Here is a 26125-nt window from a genome sequence, read left to right as displayed (position 1 = left end):
ACATACATACATACATACATACATACATACATACATATGTCACAGCTCTTTAGGTATGCTAAATCTGGAATATTACTTAATTTTCAGGACATTCATTTTCCCCTCAACATCTAAATAATTTGAGGAAGTATATTCTATTCAGCTGTTACATCTTAACATATTTACAAATATCTCCATAAACATTTCTAAACAAATTTTAGAATTTGTTTGAATGCTACATTTAAAGCATATTAAATTAATTAAATTGGTTTCCCCCCTTATCAAATACTTTACTTCAACTACTTTTGGCAATTAGAAAGGCTATTAGAGCTATTTATAAGGCAGATAAATTAAGATGCCTTGCTTTACACTTTTGTTTATTAATTATGTCATATAATTGTTCAGTATCAAAAGATATAGCCATTCTAGCTACAGTGGAACTGATGGGCTTACAGAGAAATCCAAACACACTGGTTTTTTTTATTTGGGTGGAGTTGTCTTTGCACCAACTCTCCGGGCATCCAGCTGTCTATTGACTTCTGTGGAATGATACCAACATCAAGCAGATGTGGAGCTCCTGCTTCCCCTCATCCAGTATGTGTCCAGGATTCCCACTTGTAGCAGCCAGCAAAAAGCCTCCAAATTTCAGTAAGTAAAAACCAGGACACCCCAAATACACGATATTTCAATTGACTTGCTTAAGACCCCAGGACAAAGCTCCACCTTTCGGAAACTCCGCCTTTGAAATCCCGGTAATGTCCACACTTCCAAATGGTGCTTTCCAGGGAGTGGGAAGAGGACAAGGGTGAACTAGCCTGGGATCCAGTGGATCCTGATGCAATCACACGACAGCTCTGGGCCTGATTACTGGACCAGCTGGACATCCCTTTCCTTATCTCTCATTCCTTGAAGTTCTTGTTTTCTCCACCTTTCCTGCCAGTGCAGGGAGCAGCTTCCACAGTCTCCCCCCCCCAAACATATGCTAATCATGTTCTATGGGACCATGCTCTCCTTTGCTTTTTATTTTTGTCACAACCACAATGACAACTGGGGATCCATTCAATCATGCTTACTCTTTCCAAGTAATAACAGCTATAACAATTTGCTCTATTTCCTGCCTGAGAAGAAATCAAACTTTAAGGTATCCCTGGTGTGTATTAAATGCATCCAATAAACAATCATTAGATGCCACTGGACCATAAAATTTGAAGAGCTCCGACTTATCACGCTGTTTGTGAATGTGCAATAGGCAGCTTAAAATGGCTGTACAGCTTCCCATTCGGTAAGTGGCAAATCTGACTATATATGGAAGTTTAATGTGTACGTTCAAAGTTGAGTGTGTGCTGTCTTTTATTAGATTCCAGTAACCATGTTGCTCATATGAGATTTTCTCCACCCCACCCCACCCAAAATAGTATATTTGGTCATTATTTCAGAACACTTAAGTCAGATAAAACTATGGAAGAGGCTGTTTTAAAGACTACACAAAAACCAGGAAATTGAGCAGCATCAGAGAACTCATTTGAGAAAAACAAACATATCATTATTGGTCTGGTTACCTGCTATACGCAAATGTGTGAAAAACTTATTTCTTGTTCTTCCTAGAGAGATGCAGCTTTGAGAGGGGGAGTGGTTAAATGATTTAACCACTTAAATCACTTTAAAAGTGACTACTTCCAAAGCAACTACTCTATTCCGAACTTAAAAATGGAAAGCGTAATGCTGGTGGTCAACAAAAGAGGTTTAAAGACTGTCTCAAGGCAAATCTTAAAAAATGTAGTATAAACACTGACAACTGGGAAACACTGGCCTGCGAGTACTCCAGTTGGAAAACAGCCTTTACGAAAGGTGCCATGGGCTTTGAAGAAACTCGATCTCAGGATGCAAGGGAGAAATGTGCTAAGTGGAAGGCACGCTTGGCAAATCCACACTGTGATCAACTCACGCCTGGAAACCAATGTCCCCACTGTGGAAGGACGTGTGGATCCAGAATTGGCTTCCACAGTCACTTATGGACCCATTGTTAAAACCGTGTTTATGGAAGACAATCTTACTCGGCTACGAGTGATCGCCGAAGAAGAAGAAGAGAAGAAGGTTAAGTGATGGTGGAAAGGTATTCAACCTTTCCCTTGCTTCTAGCTTTTCTAGATTAACTCCCCAGTTTCTCCCCTCTGCTACAGGGTTATTTTATATTTTCATATTCTTACATTTAAATCTCACCTCTCTTCCATTATGGAAACACCAGACCAGACCCAGACCTTCTTTATTTCAGCAACGTGGTGGGACCATGTATCTTCTGACCAAACTCTGCAATCCCACTTCTCTGTTAATTGGCTTTAAATTTAATGGTCATTCTGAAACAATCTTATTTTGGAGGTAGACTTAATAAAAGTGCAGTTGTTGATCGGGCATCTTCCCTATGCTGGAAGTGCTAGCTCCAGAAATAAGTTTTTTTTCCTAGTGTGTGCTTGGGAGCCACAACACCCTCAGGTGTCCACCTTAACACTGGTTGAAACAGGATGTGCAAATTAAGATTTTCTTTTACAATGTATCTGGCTTTCTTATGTGTCCCGTGAAAAGTGAGAATGGCAGCACAACACAGAATAGATCCCTGCAAAATTAATCCAATTCTGCCCCCATTAAAAAAAACCCAAAACAACAATAAACATTTCTTTTCCTAAAACGTGCTCAGCACAAAAGTTTGTAGTTTGGCAGGCTCTCTCCACTCTGGAAGGGATACCGGTAGTATGCCTGTAGATTTTATTTATTTCTGTCAAAAGGGAAAAATATATAGTTACTTTAGTGGTGGCTGAGTTTTTGTGCTCGGTTCACGCAGAGAGATTGGGCCACTGCGGAGAGGACCAGGGGATGCTAATTGAAAATTGATATATTGCTCTAAAATACTAAATCAATTAATATGTATTTTTATTTCATGAAGTTTATAATGTGAATGTTTTACTCATAATTTTGTTCTGAAGCTTCTGAATTTGTCATGCCTAATAAAGGTTATTGATTTGATTTGATATAGTATTTTTTTTTCCATTTCCCAATGGTGAATTCTGTGTGTGTGTGGGGGGGGGCAATGGGGAATGAATCAGATCTGATGTACCCCAAGCTGAATTGTGAAGCCTAAAAAGAACCTTGGAATGAGGCAGACTATTTTTCAAAGCCCCAGATCAGGGTCCAGACCAAATACTCTGGTCAGTGCACACACCTAATGTGAACAGGCTTTCTATTGCCTATTTATTTCTAGAACTCTGACAAATCCATGCTCACTAGTATTGGTTTTTCAGACTCCCCCAAACCACAAAATGAAACTCACACTTTTCCTGTGCCGTAACTTCTGTAGTCTACGGCTGCCGAAACAGCCACAATTAGAGCGGGCATGCCATAGCCAACCAAGTAGAAGTATTTTCTCCGTGAATGTTCACTCTCGAAGACCTCCACCAACATGATGTAGAGCTGTACTCCCTCCAGAAACATCCACGTGAAAGCAGAAAGGAAGAAGAAGTGCAAGAGGGCAGCAAACACAGCACAGGCTATCTGGGAGAGTAAAAAGACAAAGCAAAAATATTATTACTTGTAATCTGAATCTGATATTGATCCTGCATGGAATGGCAAAAAAGGGAAATTCTACATTACTGGTCAATGCTCAAATCGCAGAGAAGGGGGCAGAGGGGCCCTAACATTTTGTGATTGCCCCTATATCTGCTGTTTTTAGAAGTCTACAGGGAAAGACATATGATGTGACTCACCCTAATTACTAGCTACTAGCTTGACTTTACACTTGGTGCAAACAGTAATGAATTAAAATGTTCTCCAAGTAAGCCTTAACAGCTAACATACCACTACCCTTGGATTATGATTCTCAAATGCTGAAAATGGTATATATATGCTTATCCATTCTTGGATCACTATACACTTTTGCATAGTTGATTATATAGCAATGTTGGTTCATTAGAAAAACTGACAAACCACAGTTAATAGTATTATTTGGACCAACTAAAATGTCATAAAGTTCTAAACAAGCTTCAAGTTCTTCAGAACTCTTCTTCGGACTAGATGTAAAACATCAGTGTTTTGTGGAATGGAGGAGAGAAAAAGCTGAGCTTGATCGATTGGTGCTCTAATGTCTGTGGTTTATTAATATGGATTCAAGGAGGTAATAGCTGCAATTCTATGCAATTCTTCAGAGAAAGCCCCACTGTATGTGTTGTGACTTGCATCTGAGTAGGCCTCCATAGGATTCCACTGTTAATCAGATTAGACTGCTATGTGTAAATAAAGTGTAACTATTTCTTCCGGTGACTTGGAAACTTTGAATGCAGCTTAAAATCGTATTAGCATTTTCCTTTTTTTCCTGCAGTTCCAGCACACTTGCTGACTCAAGTTCAGATTGCAGTAGACACAATCCAGATATAGTTTTCATGTATAATTACAATCCCAATATCCTTTTCATGTGTGCTAGCAGAGCTGGAGTTTAATTTTATGAAGGTGGGGAACTAGAAATTAAAATGGGAAATGTTTCCTTGTGGTTTAGAAGTGAAGTATTCTCCCAAAGTTAAGTTCCATATACAGGCAGCAGAGGATAATCGTCTTCCAGTTTTAAAATCTGTTACCTGGACAACTAAGATTGCTTATACTTTGGGAACATTTTAATTGGTCTTAATAAAAGTATTATGCTGGTGTGACTTTTAGGAACCCCCCCCCCCAACCGAATGGACCAACTATGCTTTTGGAGAACACCAAATTTAGTTGTCCAGGAGAGGAATCTTAAAACTGGAGGAAGGTTCTATTTATTTATTTTATCAGCAGTTCCCCCTATGTTGACATCACACCAAGCATTTCCCCCCTTCTCTCTCCTATCCTTGTTTTCCTTAATATTCAGCCTATATTAGAGCACTAGGAAGCTTGTTCATGACCTACTTGTGACATTTTAGCTGGTCCTAATAAAGGTGAGTTTTGGATATTTGGAAAACTTGGACACTCCCATTTTATTATCACGATCAGTAGCATTTGATTCAGGTTAATAAATCTGTGGCGCTTTATTGCTTGGCTAAAGGCAAGGAATAGGCTTCACTACTGCATTTCCAACTGGATAGTTACCGGCTGATCGGCCCTGTTGATCCCAATAAGGAAGAGAAGCTCTGCCACAAACAGACTGATGCACAGGTTTTTATGGATGGTGTTTCTGTCACTCTGGAGCCCACGGAAGAAGCAGAAAGTAAAGATGCAGATCAGGAGGCAGACGAGGGACAGGAGAATGCCAATCCAAGTAATGACATCCAGGAGGAGGTTGTGGACTGCATCACCATGCTGCAAGGCATAGTAGAAAGACAATTAGTCACCAACTGGTACCCAAGTCTGAGATAGCTTGGCGCATCAGAAACTGTTTGACCTCATCTCCATTTGCATGCCAAATCTGTCATATGAAGGACTAATGAAGCGAGCAGTACATTAAGACATGCACACTCTCTTCACTGTCTGTCTGTCCCGTTTGCAAAAGCAGCCGGGAAAAAAAGTTCATTAGCAGGTTTTTCCTGATCTCGTATACCGGAGAAACATGACACACTTCAGGTATTACAGATTAGTGGTGTTAGTAACCTGGTGCTGATCTGTATTTGTGAAATATGTAGTGAAAACAATTACTGTATTTCTCAGACCTCTACGATAGCAATCATTTTTAAAAGGAGAGGAACATTTGATTCAGCAGAAAAATACCATCAACCTCCACCACTAAAATCAATAAGTATCAGAGAAATTGAAAACTGACTTTTTTAGCTCCATCAGGACTGCAAAAACCACTTTAAAAATATTTTCAAAAAGTCCCGGAGACCCAGATTAACTTTAGAATTAACACAGGGAAAGATTGGCAACGTTGCCTGCTTTGCATACTTTTAATCTTTAACTTAATTGCCACAGACCTTTTTTATTTTTACCAATTCATTTCCATCTAACCTCACTGTTCACATTTCTCTCTACACCCATGTGCAAGTGTCCTGCCAACTGAAGATGATCCTTTAATGCATCTGAAAAAATTGGCTGTAGTCCAAGAAAGCTTATGTCATAATAAATCTGTTAGGCTTTAAGGCACTTCAAGAACCCTTTGTTGTTTTTTGCTGCAACAAACAGGCATTTTTGTGTAAAAGACTTTGTATCAATTTGGATATTTTTGTTCTTCTACATGAACTGCAACAAAATGGCCTAATTCAACACCACCCTCCAGAACTACAAAAACAGGCTGCTCATATAGATATTCTACAGGACATTTATTTTAGACAGACACAGATCCAAAAATGCCATGCCTCAAACTACAAAATGTAGGGTGCAATCTATAGTCTAGATCAGGCATCCCCAAACTGCGGCCCTCCAGATGTTTTGGCCTACAACTCCCATGATCCCTAGCTAACAGGACCACTGGTCGGGGAAGATGGGAATTTTAGTCCAAAACATCTGGAGGGCCGAAGTTTGGGGATGCCTGGTCTAGATCCATTGGCACTGGGGCTTTAGGAGCTGGCATACGTCCTGGCAGATGTGGAGCTATGGCACTGGCTTAAGAATTCATGGACAGCCCTGCAGCCAATCTGTGTGAGGGTACTGTAGTTGAAGTCACCAATTGCTACAATGGTTCCTCTTTTGGATGTATATGCCACACTCCACACCACCTTTTTAGCGGATGTAATGGCTTGATCTCCCAAATTACCAAGTAGGTGATGGTTCTCTCTGAAGACCTCCCAACATTTGGTGTTTTGATATGCAGAATGTGGCGCCACACCCAACCTGGGTGTGAAAGAGAAAGAATCCTGCTGTTCAAGATTCATTCAGCTTTATTGACACCTTTTTGTCAATTCTGACATTCCTGATATTGGGCAATGCTTTTTGAGGGATCTAATATGGTGGTTACCTGCCATGGATGGAAGTCAAGAGGCTGCCATTCGAAAGTGCTGCTGCCTGCTCAGCTGAGGATGTCGGGATTGTGAATGGGTGGGAGTCAGCAGGATTAGTTTACTCTACACATGGGTCTGCCACTGGTATACCTAGCTCTACCCTTAGTTACAAAGAATTCTAATCAATGGTCAATTCCTTTATGTAAAGTACTAAGGTGACTCTGGCTCCCAAGACATGCCCCAAAGGGAACAGATATACACTTAATACAGATGGAGGCCCAAATGTGCCCCATACAGTGGTGCCTCGCTAGACGAATGCCCTGTAAGACGAATTTTCCGCTATACGAATTTTCCGCTATACGATCGGAGGTTGCCTCGCAAGACGATGAGTTTTTTTATGGCCACCGCTTCGTCTTGCGAAGTGTGGCCATAAAAACCTCCGATTGCAAAACCTAAACGGGTATTCGTCTAGTAAAGGGGAACGAGCTGCAGCACAGGAAGAAGGCAAAGGAAGATCAGCTGAGAAGCGCTGACAGCTTCTGCGCTTCTCGCAGCGCAAAGCCGGCATGGGGTGCAGTTTCGGAGGCTTCTGAAGCTGCACCCCACACCGGAGAAGGCAGGCGGCAGCGGCGGGAGAAGCTTCCCCCGCCGCCGCTTCTCGCCGCGTAAAGCCGGCATGGGGTGCAGTTTCGGAGGCTTCCGAAGCTGCGCTCCATGTCGGGGGAGTCAGACAAGGCGGTGGCTGGGAGAAGAGAGCTTCTCCCCCAGCCGCCTCACACACAGCCGGCATCGGACGGGGCTTCGGAGACCCGCCAGTCCCCCAGAGCCTATAGGAACGCATTGATTAAATTTCAATGCATTCCTATGGGAAACTGGGACTCGCTAGATGAAAAATTTGTTACACGAATTGACCCGTGGAACGAATTAATTTCGTCTAGCGAGGCACCACTGTATTTTGAAGACACATGTATTGCCCACACTACCAGTTTACCACATACAAGCACCAAAGCAACGTCCTGTCTAAGTCTGTTCCTCTGCAATGTGTTATTTGCTGCAGGTTAATACATGCTGCAGGCTAAGGCAGTTGCAGCTGATTTGAATCCCATATATTTACTCATCATTAAACTTCAATCAGGAGAAAATTATTACAAGAGGGTTTTTTAAAAAATGAAAAGAATATAGCTTTAAAAAGCAAAAAGTTATTAAAGTACTTTAGCACTGAATCCTACTTTTTTTTTGTCGCTCTCACACACACACATATATATGCCAGTCATACAACCATGCACTAATGGGGAATCTGAAATTTATAATTTTGCACATTTGTCATGGACCAGCCTATGGGGCTATAACGTATAATTCAATAGGGGAGAAGGCAGGTCTTAATTACTTTATCAAGAAATTGCACAACAGATTGGTAGTAGCACATGCCCAAAGAAGGCTTCCTGTTGCAGAAACACAGGGTGGACAGGTCTGAGAAATGTAATTTTTACTCTTTCACAGTAAAAGCAAATCTTTTCAGAAGCAATAGGGGCATGAGTCTTCATTTTAAGTGTGCTGCAGTTACCAGAAGTCTGAAAGCCTGTATTAGACTCTTGGCCATTTCCACTGTCTCCCGTCTTGCCCTCCTTAACAGCATGTAGCCTCTTTACACATTAGGCTAGGGATGGCATGAACCTGTGGCTCTCCAGATGTTCAACAACATCTGGTTCTAGCGCAAGCTAATTCCCAGCTAGCAAAGCCAATGGCCAGGTATGATGGGAGACAGCCTTCAACATCTGGAGGGCCTCGGGTTCACCATCTCTTTGTGTGATTTCCCCTTAGCTGCTTCCTCCTCCTCTACTTACCTTTCATGAAGGCTCCTGTGTTTCATTTCCCTGTATATTAGGTAATTCCCTCCCTTCAATCACCTTCATAGTTTCCCTGCCTCCTACAACCTTTTCTCAGCCTGTATTCTTGCTGACTTGCCTTACACAATTTCTGCTCTTGGTGGAGGTTTGCGTGATGATTTGATAACCAAACTAACAATGATACCTTCCTTCACAGAAACCGCACTGTGCACTTTCTGTAGCTGATGGTTTTCTACCCTAGGAAGATAGGTCAACCAGAGACTTCAAACCGCTGGATCAAGACACTTTAGTGTATTATAATACAGATGTTGAAACGCCCTCCAAACAGAATTCAGAACATTTGATTTTGGTTCTTCCTCAGAAAGCAATATTTCTGTAGGGCCAAGGGAGAACCTGCTTTTCTTTCTGTTCACTTCTGTCCTTGATCAGTTACATAATTTTTGGTAGCCATCTCATTACGTTTTCATCGGCACCAGGGAAACAGAATAATACAACAAAATAAGAAAGATGAAGGATTCTGCAATGTTGCAATATTTCATAAGATGGACATTCTTGTATAAAGGTGGCTTAGCATATGTAGAACACAAAGAATACTGCTGGCACTTAATTAGTAGCAGCAGCATACGAGAAAGGAGGCATCTGCAGAGCATCCCCCAATGATTTTTCTCATAAATTCAAGTGATTCAGTCTTAGTCCTAATTTAAAAGCTGACACATCATAAAGCCTTCCTTGACTCAGAGAAATCTTTGGAAGAGCAAATCTAAAGAGAATGCCAGAGACTACTAAGAGGAGTGCTTCTTCTGCATTGCATGGCCTTTGGGGGCCATTATTTAAACACACTGTGTGTGTATCCTGTCCTTGAAGATGGTCTGGAGACTGCAGCTAGTGCAAAATGCTGCAGCCAGAGTGTTAATGGGTCTGACAGCATACAATCATATTACATGTTGCCCTGGTTGCTGATTAATCACCAGGTCCAATTCCAGGTTCCAGTCTTGACATATAAAATCCTCAGAACCATTCACTTCACCCTGTATTGCCCAGTGCAATCTTAAGGTAAATTAGAGCTTTATCGTCAATTGAACCATCTTCAAGTGTGGTTCACAGTTCTGTTGCCCCCAGTCTGAAACACCCTGTCCCCAAGATTGAGCTAGCTTCCCCCACCCCACAGCAGCAGCTGAACCAGAGACATGAGGCATCATGTTGTGTTTTGGGAGGGGTCAGGGGATGGAGCCGACCACGGTGGCTGGCGGCTCCTTCTCTCTTACCCTTGGCCTCTGCCATGGGCTAGGTGGAGACGGCGACCCTCTCTCTGCTTCCCAATGGAAAGCCTCCCTTAGGGTTGGCAGGTGCAGAGAGCCCCACTGTTTGGGGCCAAGGAGAGGAAGGGAGATGGAGGCAGGTGCCAGGAGGTGGCAGCAACAATGGCCATCACCACTCTCTTCCGAAGCTGCCTTCTCATGGCTCCATCAGTCGCCTGCCTCAGCTGTGCGGAGAATGGGGGAGGGCGACACCTGTGAGGTGCCAACGGAGAGCAATCGCCTCCTTTACCCCAATGGCCAGCCAACTAACGGCTATTCTGCACATACGTGCGTGCAAGGCCCCACCTCAAGACGCAAAAGTGCAAACAGCATTTCAGCCAGACCGCTCATTAAAACATTATGCTAAAAAAGCGCAGTTAAACTGTGTGTGTGTGTGTCTATAAAAGGTTTTAAACAGCACTTGAATTTTAACTCAGAAATCAACAGGCAACCAGTGGAACTGGCACAATATTGTTGCAATATGATCAGTACATTTGTTCCCTCACACGCACCCTGGTGGCTGTGGTCTATGCCATTTGAAGTTTCCAATTGGAACTATAATCTAGCCCACATTCAATTAGCTTATTAACTCAGTTTTGCCAAATGTGATGCTGTAATCTAGATAAATTACAACCACAGCATTATTCAATCCACTAAACTAGTAACTCGGATAAAAAACACACACAGCAAAATTGGTTAGGCAAGATTTATTCTTGACAGGAATATGCTGTTTTCTACTAATTCTGCTGCATTGTTATCAATATGCATAAAACCTGATTCCTTTAGTATATTTTCTAGTATCTTCCTTGATATCAGTCTATAGTTTTGAAGATTCTCCTTTCCCTGTTTTTGAAGACTGCCATCTCACCCATTATCTAGGAATTATCAAAGATGATACACAGAGTTTCTGAGAGTATATGTGCACATTTAGCATGCTAGGATGCAGTTCACTTGGCTCTGAAGAACTCGCTAGGGATAGTGATGCATTTCCTAACTGCTTATCAATCCTGAACTGCAATCCTGACTCCTCATCACTAACACAATGTATGCAATGATAGTCGAGTTTCTTTTTGGGAGAGAACAGAGGCACAATAGAAGTTCAATAGTCTCAGCCTTCTCTTTGTCATTTTGCCATCCTTAGGGAGCAGTGGGTCTATTGCTTTCTTCCATTTCTTTGAACATACCTTAAAACACACTTTTTTTGTTGTGGCTCTTGGCACTCCAGCTTCAGCTCATTCTGAGCTTTATCTTTCCTGACACTGCTTTTTCCCATTGGGCCATTAGCACGATTCCCACTGAACCATTCTGTGGCAAATGGGAACATCACCACGTCTTACCAAGCCTGCGTGTGTCATGGAAGAACATCACTGCAGCAAAGCATCCTAAATGATTCAGGCAACTGTAGCAACGAGAACTAGAACAAGTATCTTCTGGTTAAAGAAGGTCAGCCATTCCTACCTTCACTTCCACATGGGCCATCAGGACAGCAAAGTTGGTCAGGTGGTTACAGCAGCAAGTTGTGTGCGTCTTGTTTGTTGTCAAAAGCCGACATCCTTGAGTTGACCAATATCCTGTCATTGTGCGTTTCGAATAGCTCCAGAAAGAACAGTTAGGGTTGAAATTTTCCTCTGACTGCTATCGGGAAGAAAGAAATACAGTGGTACCTCGGGTTACAGATACTTCGGGTTACAGACTCTGCTAACCTGGAAGTAGTACCTTGGGTTAAGAACTTTGCTTCAGGATGAGAACAGAAATTGCGTGGCGGCGGCGCGGCAGGCCCCCTTAGGTAAAGTGGTACCTCAGGTTAAGAACAGTTTCAGGTTAAGAACTGACCTCCCGAATGAATTAAGTTCTTAACCCGAAATACCACTGTACATGCAACAGAAATGATGATGCTTTAAACATATTTCCTTTCTCCCAGCTACAATCAGCAGAGGTTGGTAAGTTAAAAATTCTACCTGTGCATGCTTTAGAAAGTTTGCTGTCTTTTTCACTTTAGCTAAATGGGGTCTTATTTCTTTGTTCCTTATTTATTTTGGTCATAAAACTATAATGAGTACTTTGGAACTAACCTACTATCATTCAACTGAAGAACAAAGGAATTACTCTGAGAACAGTTAAAACAGTGATAGTCTTTGGTAAATGGACAATTGCCAGTCTCCCTCACAGCCAGGATACAATAATAATAGGATTGTTACTAGCCCCTTGGCGGGAAAGCTACATATCAAATAAATGAGCCTCATTTTAAAATAGTTATATTAACAATCAAACAATGAGGTTTCTAATTAGTAGATAAACATTTTTTCTACATGATGAACATGAGGTCTTTCTTCATTTTAAAATGTACTAGACAAATAAATATCTAAAGCTCTACCACCCATGACTACTCTACCACCAACTGCCTTTTGTTAAATATCCTGATTAGTTTTTATATGCTGATATTGTTGATTGTGGTCTTTAAAAATGTAATTTACTTTTTTTTTAAAAAAGCCACCCTGGAAGGTTTCATACCCTCAAATACAGGATATAAATGAAAAGGGAATAAAAGCAAAATATAATTTGAGCCACAGTGCTTTGACTAAAAAGAAATGATATATGTGAGGAAAATCTCGAAATGTTTTCTGCCATGTTTTTAGGAGAAAGGGAAAAACAAGCAGAGTGAAATATGTGACCTTCTGGAAGGCAAATAGCTCCTTACCTTGATGTGTCTGACAGTGAACACAACAGGATCAGCCAGATAAACCTTATTGCTGAATTCTTTATTTATTGCTGCTGTAATAATGGGGGAATTCACTATGACAGAGTGATTGGTAGACAAGGCTTCCATCCCCAGTTTCATGCTGGCGTTTTCTGTGGACAGGTAGGGGCCCAGGTTGTTGTATAGGACAAAAGCCACTCTGATTTCACCTGGAAGGAGAAAATGGGATAATGGGGAGATTAAGCTAGCTCCCCTCCCACCCATAACCTTTTGCTCTGAGTTAGCTCATCTTGCAGTGAACACATTACAACAAATATGCTGTATTCTATCCACGTTTCTCACAGGAAAAGCTTTTTACTGCTGCTCCCAAAGTTTTCCAAAAGCAAATGTGAATTCTCATGGACACAACAGCCGTGGTAATGGCCTGATCACTTTGAAGTTACTTTTCAGACGCTGGTGGCTAGGAGAGGCTCTTCAGAAGCTGAGCAGAGAAAGTCACAATTACGTCACAGAAAGAGCTATAGTAGTGGTGCCGGGGAAATCTACAAATTTTGTGGCAGTGCTTCTTCCACCAAGTACAAAGTTGCAGTAAAGTTTGGCTTGCCATCACCTAGTAACATACCTAGTCCTGCTAGGACTAGGCATTCAAATTCTTCAACAGGAGGAAAAGGAAAGAAAGAAAAAACCCTTTATCTATTAATGCTATCAAAAAATATGTTTCCTGTACATTCTGATCAAAATGCCTGTTCCAGCATATTACAAACACAATTCAATTAACCAGCTAATTTCTATACATGTTAAGCAGGAACCTTCTCCACTTACAGACCACTTCAATTCATACTATTATAATTAAGACTAATTACAATTTCCTAGTGTTCTGTTGATACTTTACATTTTTTTAATGAAGTAAACAAAAACGTACTGGAGGCATAAATACTATATTGAACATTCAATTTCTATTAACTCTTTAAACACCCTTCTAATTTTTTGTACACTCTCTAGACAGGCACACATAATAGAATGCAGTCTCATAATCTCCAGAAAATGTAGTTTTTCACCTGAGTAAGATGTATTTTGTTGTGAAATAGTAGATATAGAATAATTTGATTAGTAAATGTTCTATGTGTCTACTAGTATCTCCACATAAGAAATTTATTCTATTTTCTCTTAAACCTATATTTTTGATCCCTCTTCTATCCACATGTTCCTTTAACAGTGCTGTAGACAGAGATGTAGAGCGATCACAGTGTCAGACTAGGACCTGAGAGACCAGGGTTCAAGTCCCCACTCAGCCGTGAAGTTCACTGGGTGACTTTGGGCCAGTCACTGCTTCTCAGTCTAACCTACCTCTCAAGGTTTCTTGTGGGAATCAATTGAGGAGGAGAACCAGGTATACCACCTTGTGCTCCTTGGAAAAAGGGTGGGATATGAATGCAATAAATAAACAAACATTGGCCTTTAACAAATATAATCTCGATAAAATTGAGGGAATGAATTCGTAATTGCCTTATCTGTGCAAGAAAGGGTATTTATTGAAGATAATATAATGATAACAGTCTAATACTGTCAACCATAGGTTTACAGATCACAGTACAGTCAAACCCGGAAGTGAGTGTTCTGTTTTGTGAACATTTTTCGGAAACCAAACGTCCAATGCAGCTTCTGATTGAGTGCAGGAAGCTCCTGCAGCCAATCAGAAGCTATGCCTTGGTTTTCGAACAGTTTCGGGAGTCAAACGGACTCCCGGAACGGATTAAGTTTGACAACCCACGTACGACTGTATTGTATATCCCCATTAAAAAACAAAACTATTCTTTTTGTGCGTCAAAATTCTAGACTTGCTGCTGAAGATAATAATTAGTGTAACATTAGTTTTATATGTAATTACATGTTTATTACTAGGATGTAATTAAGTTTAAACAATGCCCCTGGCTGGGAGGTTCAGGGAGGTTCACCCTGAGCTGCACACCAGTTACGAAGAAGAAAGCATTGAGGCTAAAGTGAAGATCGAGCTTAATGCAAACATATTCTGAACAGCAAGCTGCTGTAGAAGGAAGAGGAAGAGAGCAATTCTACAAAGAACTCCAGGAATTGTAGCAGAGGGCTCGTCCACACTAGTCCCGTGCTTCAAAGCATGGGTCCAAGCAGTTTTCCATTTGCCCTGTCCGTTTCCCCAGGAATACCCGCCGTTTAACACTGAATCAGAGCAAATAAATCTCCAGAAAACCCAACTGACATTTGTTTTGATTCAGTGGCAAACAAGTGATTTTCCTGGGGGGAAACTGAAGGACGAGCCCTGAGAGACGGGAGGACTATGCAACTCCATAAGGACAAGCGCCAGAGTTCTTTAGTTCCTGCTGAAATGTCCTATGCCCAGGAAAAAGCCAAAGAAGCATGGAAGTGGACTGGCTTCAGAAGGAAAGGCAGGAGCCATAATAACCAGGAAATCCCAGAGACAGAGGGAACCTGTGTTGCTGTCAGAATTTCTAGGCCCCAAAGTGTATATGAGAAAACGACAGGCCTCAAGCTTCCAAAGTGTGCAGAATTGACACTAGATTCCAAGGCCAAGGAAAGGGCAGCTGTCACTCGTACATAATTGATATGGATATACATGCCACACTTGTTATACATACAAACCAGTCAGCCAGAAATGTGAGGAGCTTAAACAAAGAGAGATAAATGAGTTAAATGGCACCAATCAAATCTTTAACTTTTCAAAAGAGCCTCTGTAGGGAGGGAGGAGAGGAGGCCCATTCTACAGGTGTGCACCAGTGATGCTTGGGCACTGAGCAGTATACCTAAATATTTAGCTCTCTTTTCTCATAGATGCAGAAAAGAAATTCCAAAACAGATAATCCGTATTTAAACCTAGTAACTCAGGATTTTGCTTCATTCTGATTATAAACCATAGTCTTTTGTATGTAATATTCAGTCCTTCGTTGTCACTGTGAGAACAACACAATCTGTACAGAACGTACGCCTTTTCTTCAGTCCAAAGTTTAATTTCTTTTACTCTATTACCATCCTTTACATTCCTTGCTATGCTGTCATCAATTAGGCCAAAGAGGTAGGTTTTAGGTAAGTCACTTTTCTTCAGCCCTTATGTGAAATATGTGGATAATAATATCTATTATACAGGGTTGCTGTAAGGATTAAAGCAAAATGGTGTGTGTTGCATGTGCTGGATATGTGAAAGGGGAACATAATGCATTGTTCTTCTTGTTATAACTGTTGATTTTATTATTTATATATTTATTTGAGGTATCCAAAACCCTTAGGGCCTTTTCAGTGTTACATCCTGACAATGCACTCCAAAATCTCCATATAATCCCCAAGAAGGCTAGGGTAATTGGGGGGTGAGCTAAGATGAACCTGCAATTTCGCAGCTGAAAAACTCACACCTACCCACTGGAACTCCCAAGTTTTCATTTAAAAGGGCACTTAAGGAGAAGGACAAGTGATAGAATGCCCAGTGAAAAACACAGTAAGAATACTGATCAGGCCCCTGAGATAACTCATTTGCATCTAGAAGAAGCAAGGACACAAAGAAGCTGAGTCCCTCAAAAGAAGTATGGACAGTTAAGAGATGGAGGAACAAAGAAAGTTCTGCAGAATAAAAAAGGATCATGAACAAAACTATCAGAGGTACAAATATCAATATCCTAGAGGAATAGGAAGGATATAATACTGTATAACCCAAAAATATATAAAGCATAAGCACCAGAAAAAACAAAACTACTGGTTAGGGATGGATGGATGACTATATTTCTGATCTGTGTCAGTTTCGTGAGTTCATTCTCTCCTGTTTGCACAGTATAATTTATATTATATTTTCCCATCCTGGAAAGAACATGGCATCCTGGAAGGAGCATAGGTCACAAACAGGCAGGTTAAGCCTGTTATTTTGGAGGCATAGAAGGTAAACAGCTATTACCCATGAATAGAAAAAAAAATACTATTTCCTGGACTCATGGTAAGTTTAAAACGGTAAGGCATGATAGGCTAGCCTTCCTTCTAGAGCCACCCCACATTCCTCCTGTCTTGAGCACAAAGCACCAACATGAAGTAATAAATGCTGAGACACAGAAGAATAGCCCCTCCCCGAAGGTATTAGGACAAGCATCACTATGAGCTTCATTTGACAGCCGTGTGAGGAATAAACCTATGCAACAGAACAAACTTGACTTGTTCATTTGAAGCCCATTCAACTTTACCAATGGAAGCAACAGTTTAGAGGCATGGAATAAACTTTTCTGCTGATGGACAGAAGCATGGCCTGAACCTTCTTCCAGGTGATTTTGCACCTGACATTATTATGAAGTGGGGTGGGAAGAAGCAGCACTGCAGCCACTTCCTCACTAAGGAAAATAGCACCATAAACACTGTTCGCTGTACCTTGGGCCAGTCAATCAAAGAGGACCTTCGACAAACTGGTCATGGTTGATGGACCATGTAAAGACATGACCTTCTTGCCCACAGCTAGAAAATGAATGTGAAAATTCATTACATACAAAAGGTCCAGGTTTCCCCTTTAAAAAAATGTCAGATCTCATAGCTAAGAAATCCCACTCTGCCTGACACCCTGGAGAGCTTCTACCAGGCAGAGTGGATGGGATTGGGCTAGATGGACCAATGGTTTTGACTTCATAAGGCAGCCTGATATATGCTGTTAACTGGTTAGATTACAGGCATGTCAAACCTGCGGCCCTCCAGATGTTTTGGACTACAATTCCCATCTTCCCCAACCACTGGTCCTGCTAGCTAGGGATCATGGGAGTTGTAGGCCAAAACATCTGGAGGGCCGCAGGTTTGACATGCCTGGGTTAGAACAAAACATTTCTTGCTTTATTATTTTACACAACACTTACATGTCAAGTAAGTGGTTTACAACTTCTAAGTGGTTTACAACTATAAAAATCAATGCATCATTAAAACACACAAGTTCCATTAGCGTACTAAAACATCCTTAATTGAAATATATAATAAAACAAGAAGAATGACAATTAAACAGCTTAGGAAAAATGCCCAAATCACACCCTAGTTAAAACTATCAAATCAGAAGCCTCAACAGCATTGGGACCGAATAGTGCCTTGTGACACCTTGCAAAAGGTAGGTATGTTGTCCCCAATCCTATTCTCTGGTAATGGTCATGCAGGTAGGAGCATTGCCACTGGAGAACAGTGCCTCCAACTCCCAAACCACCGAGATGGTCCACAATGATACCACAGCCAGTGGTATCCAAAGCCACTGTAAGATCCATCAGCAGTAGCAGAGTTTCACTCTCCCTGTCTCTCCTTTGAAGGGGGGCATCTGTCAGAGCAACTAGGGCCAATAACATGCCTGAACTCAGATTGGAATGGGTTCAGATAATCTGTTCCAACAGTGTCAGCAGCTGAACCACTACCACACTTTTTAGCACTTTACCCTCAAAGGCATACCTGCCAAGTTGCTGTCAGAGAAATAAGGGACCGGGCTGGAAATAGCAGACCGGAAGTAGCGCTGCCGCCATTTTGGAACTGGGCAGAGCATGCTCAGAAGTGACTTTTGATGCTGCTTTGCCCAGTTCCAAAATGGCTGCCGCGCCAGAATAAACCAGGAAAAAACAAAAAAATCCATTTTTTCAGCTAGGAACAGCTGGAAAAACAGGAATTTCCCGGGGAAAACGGGAGACTTGGCAGCTATGCTCAAAGGGCATGTTACAGACTGGGCAGTTGCTGTCAAACACCTCAGGGTCCAGGTAGGGCTTTTTTAGAAGTGGGAATACCACTGCCTCCTTCAAAACAGTTGGGGATTTATCAGATTCAGTAAGTCCCTCACCCTAAGAAGGGGGCGCATCAGGAACTCAAATTTTACCAAATACAAGTCTGACCATGACAAAGGGATCAATGCAATCCTTCAGTCTCCATCCCCCCCCCAACCAAGGGTGCATCCTGCCTGGTATGTTGGTTCACCAACCACCTGGGACAGCCCTGAGGTTCTTCAAAGGCCACTGGGCAACAGGGTGGATGGTAAGCCAATAACATCTTCAGTCTGACCGAACCCTTGAATACCCACTCCAAGGAAAAGGGTTTTTTCTGGCAAGCTGAATGGATCATAGCAACTCCTCCACCCCAGCCTTCTAACCTCGGTTGGTGTTGCACCAGGGTAGCAGAGGTGAGTCAAATCTACTACTCTACTACAAATCTATACAGACCAGTTCAGCTACCTCCATAATCCAATCATAGATGAGGGTGGTCTTATTATACACTGACCAGACATTGAACAACAGGACCACCAGGTTAGTCATCTCAGTTCCCTGCCAGGTAGGAAGATTCAAGAGGATAGCATGAAGCCACTGTCCCCTTCTAAAGAAGGTGAAACCATGAAAAACAGCGAACGAAGTAAGATAGAAAAACAATTGTGAGGTGCTGAACTTACCATTCCGACCATTCTGTTTCAGTGTGTTTGCTGAGAGCTGGATGGCACTTCCATAGCCTGTATTCTGTGGAAACTTCAAGTCTTCCAAGTTTCCATCTGTGCTTAGCCTTGCAACTTCCAACTCTGTTGGTATGAAAGAAGTGAAAAATGAAATGCATGCAAAACATTCCAAAGGATACAACTGATTAGAAATTCAGGCGACAATCAATAGATATAATATTGTCTCCACACCCCCAAATAAAAACACGAGGCCCTGTAAATGGATTCTAGTATGGGCTGCAGTTATTAATTTACATTCCTAATCTGCAAGGTGCACCTGAGCCCAGTGCTAAGCAGGATTGCCCCCCTCATCAGGGTGTGCAATAAAATTCCCTCCAGGAAGCCCTTTTCCACACCCAAATTCACTGCTATGCAGAGTTGTTCCCCTCTACGTTAGCTGATGAGAAGAGAGAGAGATCCTGCTTGGTCCACGTGGGTGAGAGAGTATTGTTTCTCCCCTCCCTGTCAAGCCATTTACCAACCCTATGTTCAAAGCTTCCTAAAGTGTTGAACGTGGGGCTGGGAACATCCCTTGTGATGTGGATCCCAAGTGGAACCCCCCCCCCCCTCTACTAGGGATTTTGAAAGGTAAGCTGCGTCAGCTGCCTAGCAGGTGACATCATAATGATGCCACATGATTGACAGATAGGTGGCCCCTGTCCATCTGTCAGATTGGGCCAGGCTGATCCCGATAAAGTTCTTCAGTCCTTGAAATTCCTCTGCACATTTAACCCAAGCCACCAGAGTGTGCCTACTATTTTGGCTTTACTGCTTTACTGATGCTCTGTAGACTGCAAGTCTCACATAAATTGTTCACAGGCTAAGTGTGAAAACTCAGTAACTCATACACAAACTACTTTATATCACTTGTTCTTAGGACGGCAATGCCAACAGAAGTGAGTAGATGCCACCGAAACAAGTTTCACCCCAATTATTTCTGCTACTCACGAATGTTGTCCGTGTTCTCCCTCACAATATCAGTCTTGAGAAGGTTGTCAGCCAGTACAAAGGCACTTTCTTCCACGGTGTCCAATAACATGGTTGCTGCACGAAGCTGATCACTTGCAGGCAGGTCCCTCCATGCATTTAAAGCTTGCGGCTGCAAGAGGTTATTGACTGTTTCAACCATGGCCTGTGAAGAAGAGGAATAAGATTGATTTCCTGCGAGAGCCCCATCCACTCATTATAGAACGCACAATGACCCGCAGAAGCCTGCGATACACCTAGTTTCACTGCCCATCCTTCTCAACTTAATCAATGTTTCTAGCTCTGTGTATGAAATGGACAACTCTCATATCTCCCTACCCATTCACTCCACACATTTCCCAGATCTGGGATCCAGTCTTTGCCCTGAACCCATTTTTGCCAGCCCCCATTTGCCACAGTGCCTTGCCTTGCTGATGTGTGGCAGCCCACTTTCTTCACAGCTCTCTACTCGACTGAGTTGACAGCCTTGTTCCTAATTGTTCTTTATATATATAGAAAAAACCTAACCAGAAACTTTCCTTTAAGTGGCAATATTGGTTTTTAACAGGCACCTAAAAAGAAGCATTGAATCAATGACAGTGACAGAAAGCTCTGTGGACCTGAATTAGGTAATTACTGTCTGCAGCTAAGAAACTGCACTTAGCAAAGAGGCAATCACTCTATTGCTTAGAAGACTCAGGCCTTGTAAATGACTCAGCTTTACTTGTCACACAACAATTCATGCTTACAGAAGTTCCTCAGTTCTTTACTATGGGCTTCAACAAGTGGTTTGTTCTTTAAGAGATCAAGGTGTGTCTGCAAATCTTTGTTGACAGGGGATACACACTTCGTCCCTTCACAAGCAAATTGTGTAGCGCTCTCAAGTGAATGAATGGGAAATGAGATGTAATATACGTTCACCAATACATTCTGCAGCAAAATAAATATATGAGCTGCAATACATGCACAGCTGAGATCTGAAGTGGCACTATCTCTTGACAAAGGGGATCTTGGGAGTTGTGCTTGCTATCTCACTTTATTGTGGCCATGAAATAAGCAAGAGCTGTTTGACAGTGCAGCAGACCACCTCAGTGGCAGTTTGTACTGACTGGTCATTTCTCACTAGTCTTGGCTGGCAAGGAGGAGTCTATGAGCAATAAAAATGGACACATGCTCTTATGTGAAAATTAAATGCTTAGGAATAAGCAATGGTATGTTTCTTTGTCTGTGTGACTGCAGGACTTGAAGTGATATTCCTGCTGACCCAAATGAAGAGCAGGTTTTCCTTGCTGTAAATACAAATTAAACTCAAAACTGCTGAACTTTAACAATGGACAACCAATCCACAAAAACCTTTCTGTGAATCAAACTGAGAGGCTGTGACTAACTCAAGGTCACCCAGTGAGCTTCATGGCCGAGTGGGGATTTGAACCCAGGTCCTGCCTGACACTCTAACCAACACACCACACTGGCTCTCATAGTGGCCTTGGAAAAGGAGACCGTTTTTAGCTTCTTGACGCTGAGGTCCAGCGCCAAGGGCCTTCTGGCGGCTCCCTCACTGCGAGAAGTGAGGTTACAGGAAACCAGGCAGAGGGCCTTCTCGGTGGAAATAGAGCTTGGCATGTATCAGAGAGTTGGGATTAGGTGTTGAATCTCCAGGCATGTTGCACCCATGGCAAATTTAATACAAGTCTGAACACATGATACAGTGATATTTTGTCAGCCTGATATGCTGTATTCACTCAAGCTCTCACCCACGGAAAAAAACCCCTCTGTGTCAAATATTTCTGTGAAGTTGTAAGCTCAAAACTCACCAAAGACACAACACCCACAGACTGTTGTGTAAACTTTGCTTAAATGATCTGCTGCAACTGTGATTTCCTGGAGCTCTATAAACGGGACTTTTCTGCACTTGGTAGCAGTCCTCTATTTGTCTTACCCTTCCTTCCTTCAGTTGTTTCCCCTCATTATTTACTCTTATACATTTCTTCTTAGGAATAAAAAAATTGTCTGTCCCCCCCCCCCCAATTACAAATTCTATGTGGTTTTGGTGTCCACTGATGGTGCCGTAGTAATAAGGAACACAAAGCTAAACTATTATATACACATAGGGGAGGAATATGAAAGTACCTGGACATAGGCCCTGCAGGAGCGCTCCCGTTTCTGAAGCTGTATCCATAAAGATGGTTGTTATAAACACAGAATAAAAAAGTTAGTGATAGGGGAAAGCAAAATTATAATATAACAACAACAACAACAACAACAACAACAACAACAACAACAACAAATTTTTATTTATACCCCGCCCTCCCCAGTGAGAGCTGGGCTCAGGGCGGCTGACATCAATCAAATTACAATAAAACGTAAAAGAAAGAAAAACAATTGATTACAATGCAAATTAAAATACAATTTAGGGTTGGCCACATGACCTGGAAGCTGTCTGCGGACAAACGCCAGCTCCCTTGGCCTATAGAGTGAGATGAACGCGCAACCCCAGAGTCGTCTGCGACTGGACCTAATGGTCAGGGGTCCCTTTACCTTTAACATAAAAACAACCTCTAAGCGATTTACAAAACCACATTCTGCCGGGCATCCAATTTACCCCTGCCACTCCTGATTTTGTTCTCTGGATTTGTGTGAAATGCCATTACATTCTGGAGAATATGCAAGGAAAAAGAGAATGTAAACTGACTCAGAATTCAACACTCTTTAGCACAGCCTTCAGATGTTTTGGATTACAAGCCCCACCCTGAAATGTGATCTAGCGTCTCAATGCCAAAGCCTACCCAATGCAGCAGGGTCCATTGAATGTTGGGAGAGGTTTGGGCAGGGACAGGAAAGTCATCTTCTATCCAACCCTTCAGAGTGGGAATTTCTCTGAATCCAACTCATTACGATTATACATTTTATTCAATTCCCAATTCATATTCAAGAACTAATCTTTACCCCTTCTGCTTTAATCAACAATGTGCTGAACGTTGCAACAGAACCCACAATTTATGCAGATTATACTGTATTGGTTTTTTAAACAAGCTGAGAAAACAAACTTATTTTAGATGATTTAACTAATAAAGCAGGAATCTGAATTAAAGGATTTAATTATGCAAGTTAGAAAATCTGCCTAACAGAACACAATCTGGGGAAATATATGACAGATTGAAGGCGAATGAAGAACAGCAAAAGTATTTGGAAACATATAAAATATATAAACAGCTTGACTTCTCAAAATAAATATTTGTTTGACAAGATAGGTAAATCATTTGGCCACTATCCATATGATGAGCAAAAGAAAAAATAATAAAGGAATATAATGAGTTTGTTGTTAAATCATAAGCAATGTTATAAGAACGTGAAAATCAATATAAAAAAAAACTTTCCACAATTACATTTCTTAAACAAGAGAGAATAAAGTAATTTTAAAAGATGTTAATAGTTCAAAGCTAACGAGAGAGGACAGAGAATTCAATGATGTGGAAAAAAAGGAGGTTTTTCTGCAGTTTTATTCCAACTGTTTAAAAACAAAAATAGCATCTCCACAGTGCCTGTTATAAATTAATGTTAATCCTTGATAATCTTCCAACCTGTCTGGAAGAAGCAAGTATGACTGTTATTCCTTGATCCAGACAGCAGCTTGAAACGTACCTGATCAATGGTGCTGAACCAAAGCTAGGCCCCCAATTTAGAGCAAGCAAATTTGGTGGCTCATTTCAGCAATGCAGAGGTGAATAACATGTGACCCTCCTATCAGCCTCTGCCAGCATAGCAAATAGACATAAACTCCATGCTGGGAGTTGATGTCCAACAACATCTGGAAGGGGCACAGGTTCTCCATCTTTGAAGCAGCAGCATTCTGTGAGCCACGTGGAAAAAATATATGGTGGCCGACTATGTCACGGCTAATCATTCCAACAAAGCATTTTTATTTTATTTTATGCAGGGGGGCATTTTCTGTGCTGAGTTTAACCACCACTTGACTTTCAACCCAACACCCCAACACATTTTTCTAAGTACTGTACTGTATATTTCTACTTGGATATCCATCCAACTACCTACCTACCTACCTACCTACCTACCTACCTACCTACCTATATCTATCTATTTTGGAAATATATGGAGGTGGGTTTTTTTTAAAATCTCATTAAAATAAAACAAGATAGCATAAATAGCCAATACAATATTTTACTTAAAATGATATACCAAATGGCTGGCATCAAGACCCAGTAAAAGGCCCCACTAAACAGGTACATTTCCAGCACATGCTGAAACTGCCTCACCATCAACATAAGCCCTTTTTCTTTGGGGAAAAAAGATTATTCCAAAGAATGGGCTCCACGAGAAAAATAGTCCTCTGCCAGGTCACTGAAAGATGAGTTTCTGCAGAGTGTGGCCACAACCAAGAGGGCCTAAGAAGATTACTTTAGTGACCGAGCAGGTCTGAATAGGAGAAGGTGTTCTCTTCAAACTGTGCCAGAGTGCCTTGTCAAACATTTAGCCTACTCAAATAAGCTATTCCCCCACCCTCAAACTTATATATAATACACTGGCAAGCTTCATAGTACAGTAGTCCCCTGCACCATTTTCGAACTATATACAGTAGGACCTACGGTACTCTCCCACCTCAAATTCTCGTTATAATGGAGGAACGTGATTCAGCTGACTCACCCTTAACATGGGGCCACTATAGCAGGTCTTAAAATTGCTCATAAAAAGCTGTCTAATGAGATGCTTTACTAGACAGCAGTAAGTACAACTGACATGTTCTCTTCGTAAAATAAAACAATTCCTTCAGTAGCACCTTAAAGACCAACTAAGTTTTTATTTTGGTATGAGCTTTCGTGTGCATGCACACTTCTTCAGATACCTCTTCGTGATGTTCTCTTCGTGTCTCGCTGTCTGAGGTGAAACGAGAAGCTGCCGCCACCTTCCCCACTACCAAAGCCTTGCTTACTGAGGTCGGGCAACTGGTTCTTCTGACAAGATCTCACAGAACTTTGGTGAGATAGTGATCTGTAGGGGCACCGCCCTGCAAGATTCTGGCACCTGAGGCGGATGCTTCAGCCCACTTCATGGGCGGGAGGGCCCTATATATTTGGCTGCAAATGCGATAAGGAGGGAATACTGCCTTGCTTTTGGGTGGTACTAGGGTGATGGTAAAAGGGACCCAGGTGGCGCTGTGGTTAAACCACTGAGCCTAGGGCCTGCTGATCAGAAGGTCGGCGGTTCGAATCCCTGTGACGGGGTGAGCTCCCGTTGCTTGGTCCCAGCTCCTGCCAACCTAGCAGTTCGAAAGCACGTCAAAATGCAAGTAGATAAATAGGAACCGCTACAGCGGGAAGGTAAACGGCGTTTCCATGTGCTGCTCTGGTTTGCCAGAAGCAGCTCTGTCATGCTGGCCACATGACCTGGAAGCTATACGCCGGCTCCCTCGGCCAATAATGCGAGATGAGCGCGCAACCCCAGAGTCGGTCACGACTGGACCTAATGGTCAGGGGTCCCTTTACCTTTACCTTTTTAGGGTGATGGTGGAACTGTGTTGCTTTTCACTCATCAGTGGCCAGATGAGGTGGTGGAGTCACATTATCTACAAAGGTTTAATCTTTGCCTATTGAACTCTACCAGCCAGCTTTGAAGTGTGTTTGTGATGCTGGGCACCAGGGGTTTCTACAGGCTACGTTTCTGCCTAATAAGAATCACTGGCTGAGATGACACTGGAGTTGGTGCTGAAGTCTCTCACAATGATGGCTCTGTGAAATATTGCACATTCAGACAGACATTGCTGTGTCTGAGTCAGGTCCAGACATAACTGCAAAATCTTTGCATTCAGTGTGATGAGGAGACCATGGTTGTAAAGATGTCCAAACTGCAAGCATAACCTTGCCATGGATTGTTTCCTCCTCAGGTATTAACAGGGGAAATGTCTCAAACCACATGCTCATCTCTGCCTTTCTTGGCTAATAAAAATTTGTAAGGAGAGGCTGCTTTCCAGGTATCAC

General features: G+C 42.0%; 1 protein-coding gene across 10 annotated transcripts in view; it reads right to left on the bottom strand.

Moving 5' to 3' along the window:
* Positions 1-26125, bottom strand: part of ADGRL3 (adhesion G protein-coupled receptor L3) — a 504270-nt gene that overhangs the window by 109992 nt on the left and 368153 nt on the right. For 8 of the 10 annotated variants that reach the window (XM_035097281.2, XM_060268958.1, XM_060268959.1 and 5 more), the window contains exons 11-17: positions 22263-22301; positions 20115-20298; positions 19128-19250; positions 12710-12918; positions 11470-11646; positions 5086-5295; positions 3302-3522 (exon numbers count right to left, since the gene is read on the bottom strand). In XM_035097281.2, coding sequence (XP_034953172.2) covers positions 3302-3522; positions 5086-5295; positions 11470-11646; positions 12710-12918; positions 19128-19250; positions 20115-20298; positions 22263-22301 — 1163 coding nt within the window. The remainder of the gene's footprint in view (positions 1-3301; positions 3523-5085; positions 5296-11469; positions 11647-12709; positions 12919-19127; positions 19251-20114; positions 20299-22262; positions 22302-26125) is intronic. The other 2 variants (XM_060268964.1, XM_060268956.1) reach the window with 1 other exon arrangement.

Source organism: Zootoca vivipara, chromosome 16, assembly GCF_963506605.1.
Source record: "Zootoca vivipara chromosome 16, rZooViv1.1, whole genome shotgun sequence".
Classification (NCBI taxonomy): domain Eukaryota; kingdom Metazoa; phylum Chordata; class Lepidosauria; order Squamata; family Lacertidae; genus Zootoca; species Zootoca vivipara.
This window is presented reverse-complemented; position numbering and strand designations above follow the sequence as displayed.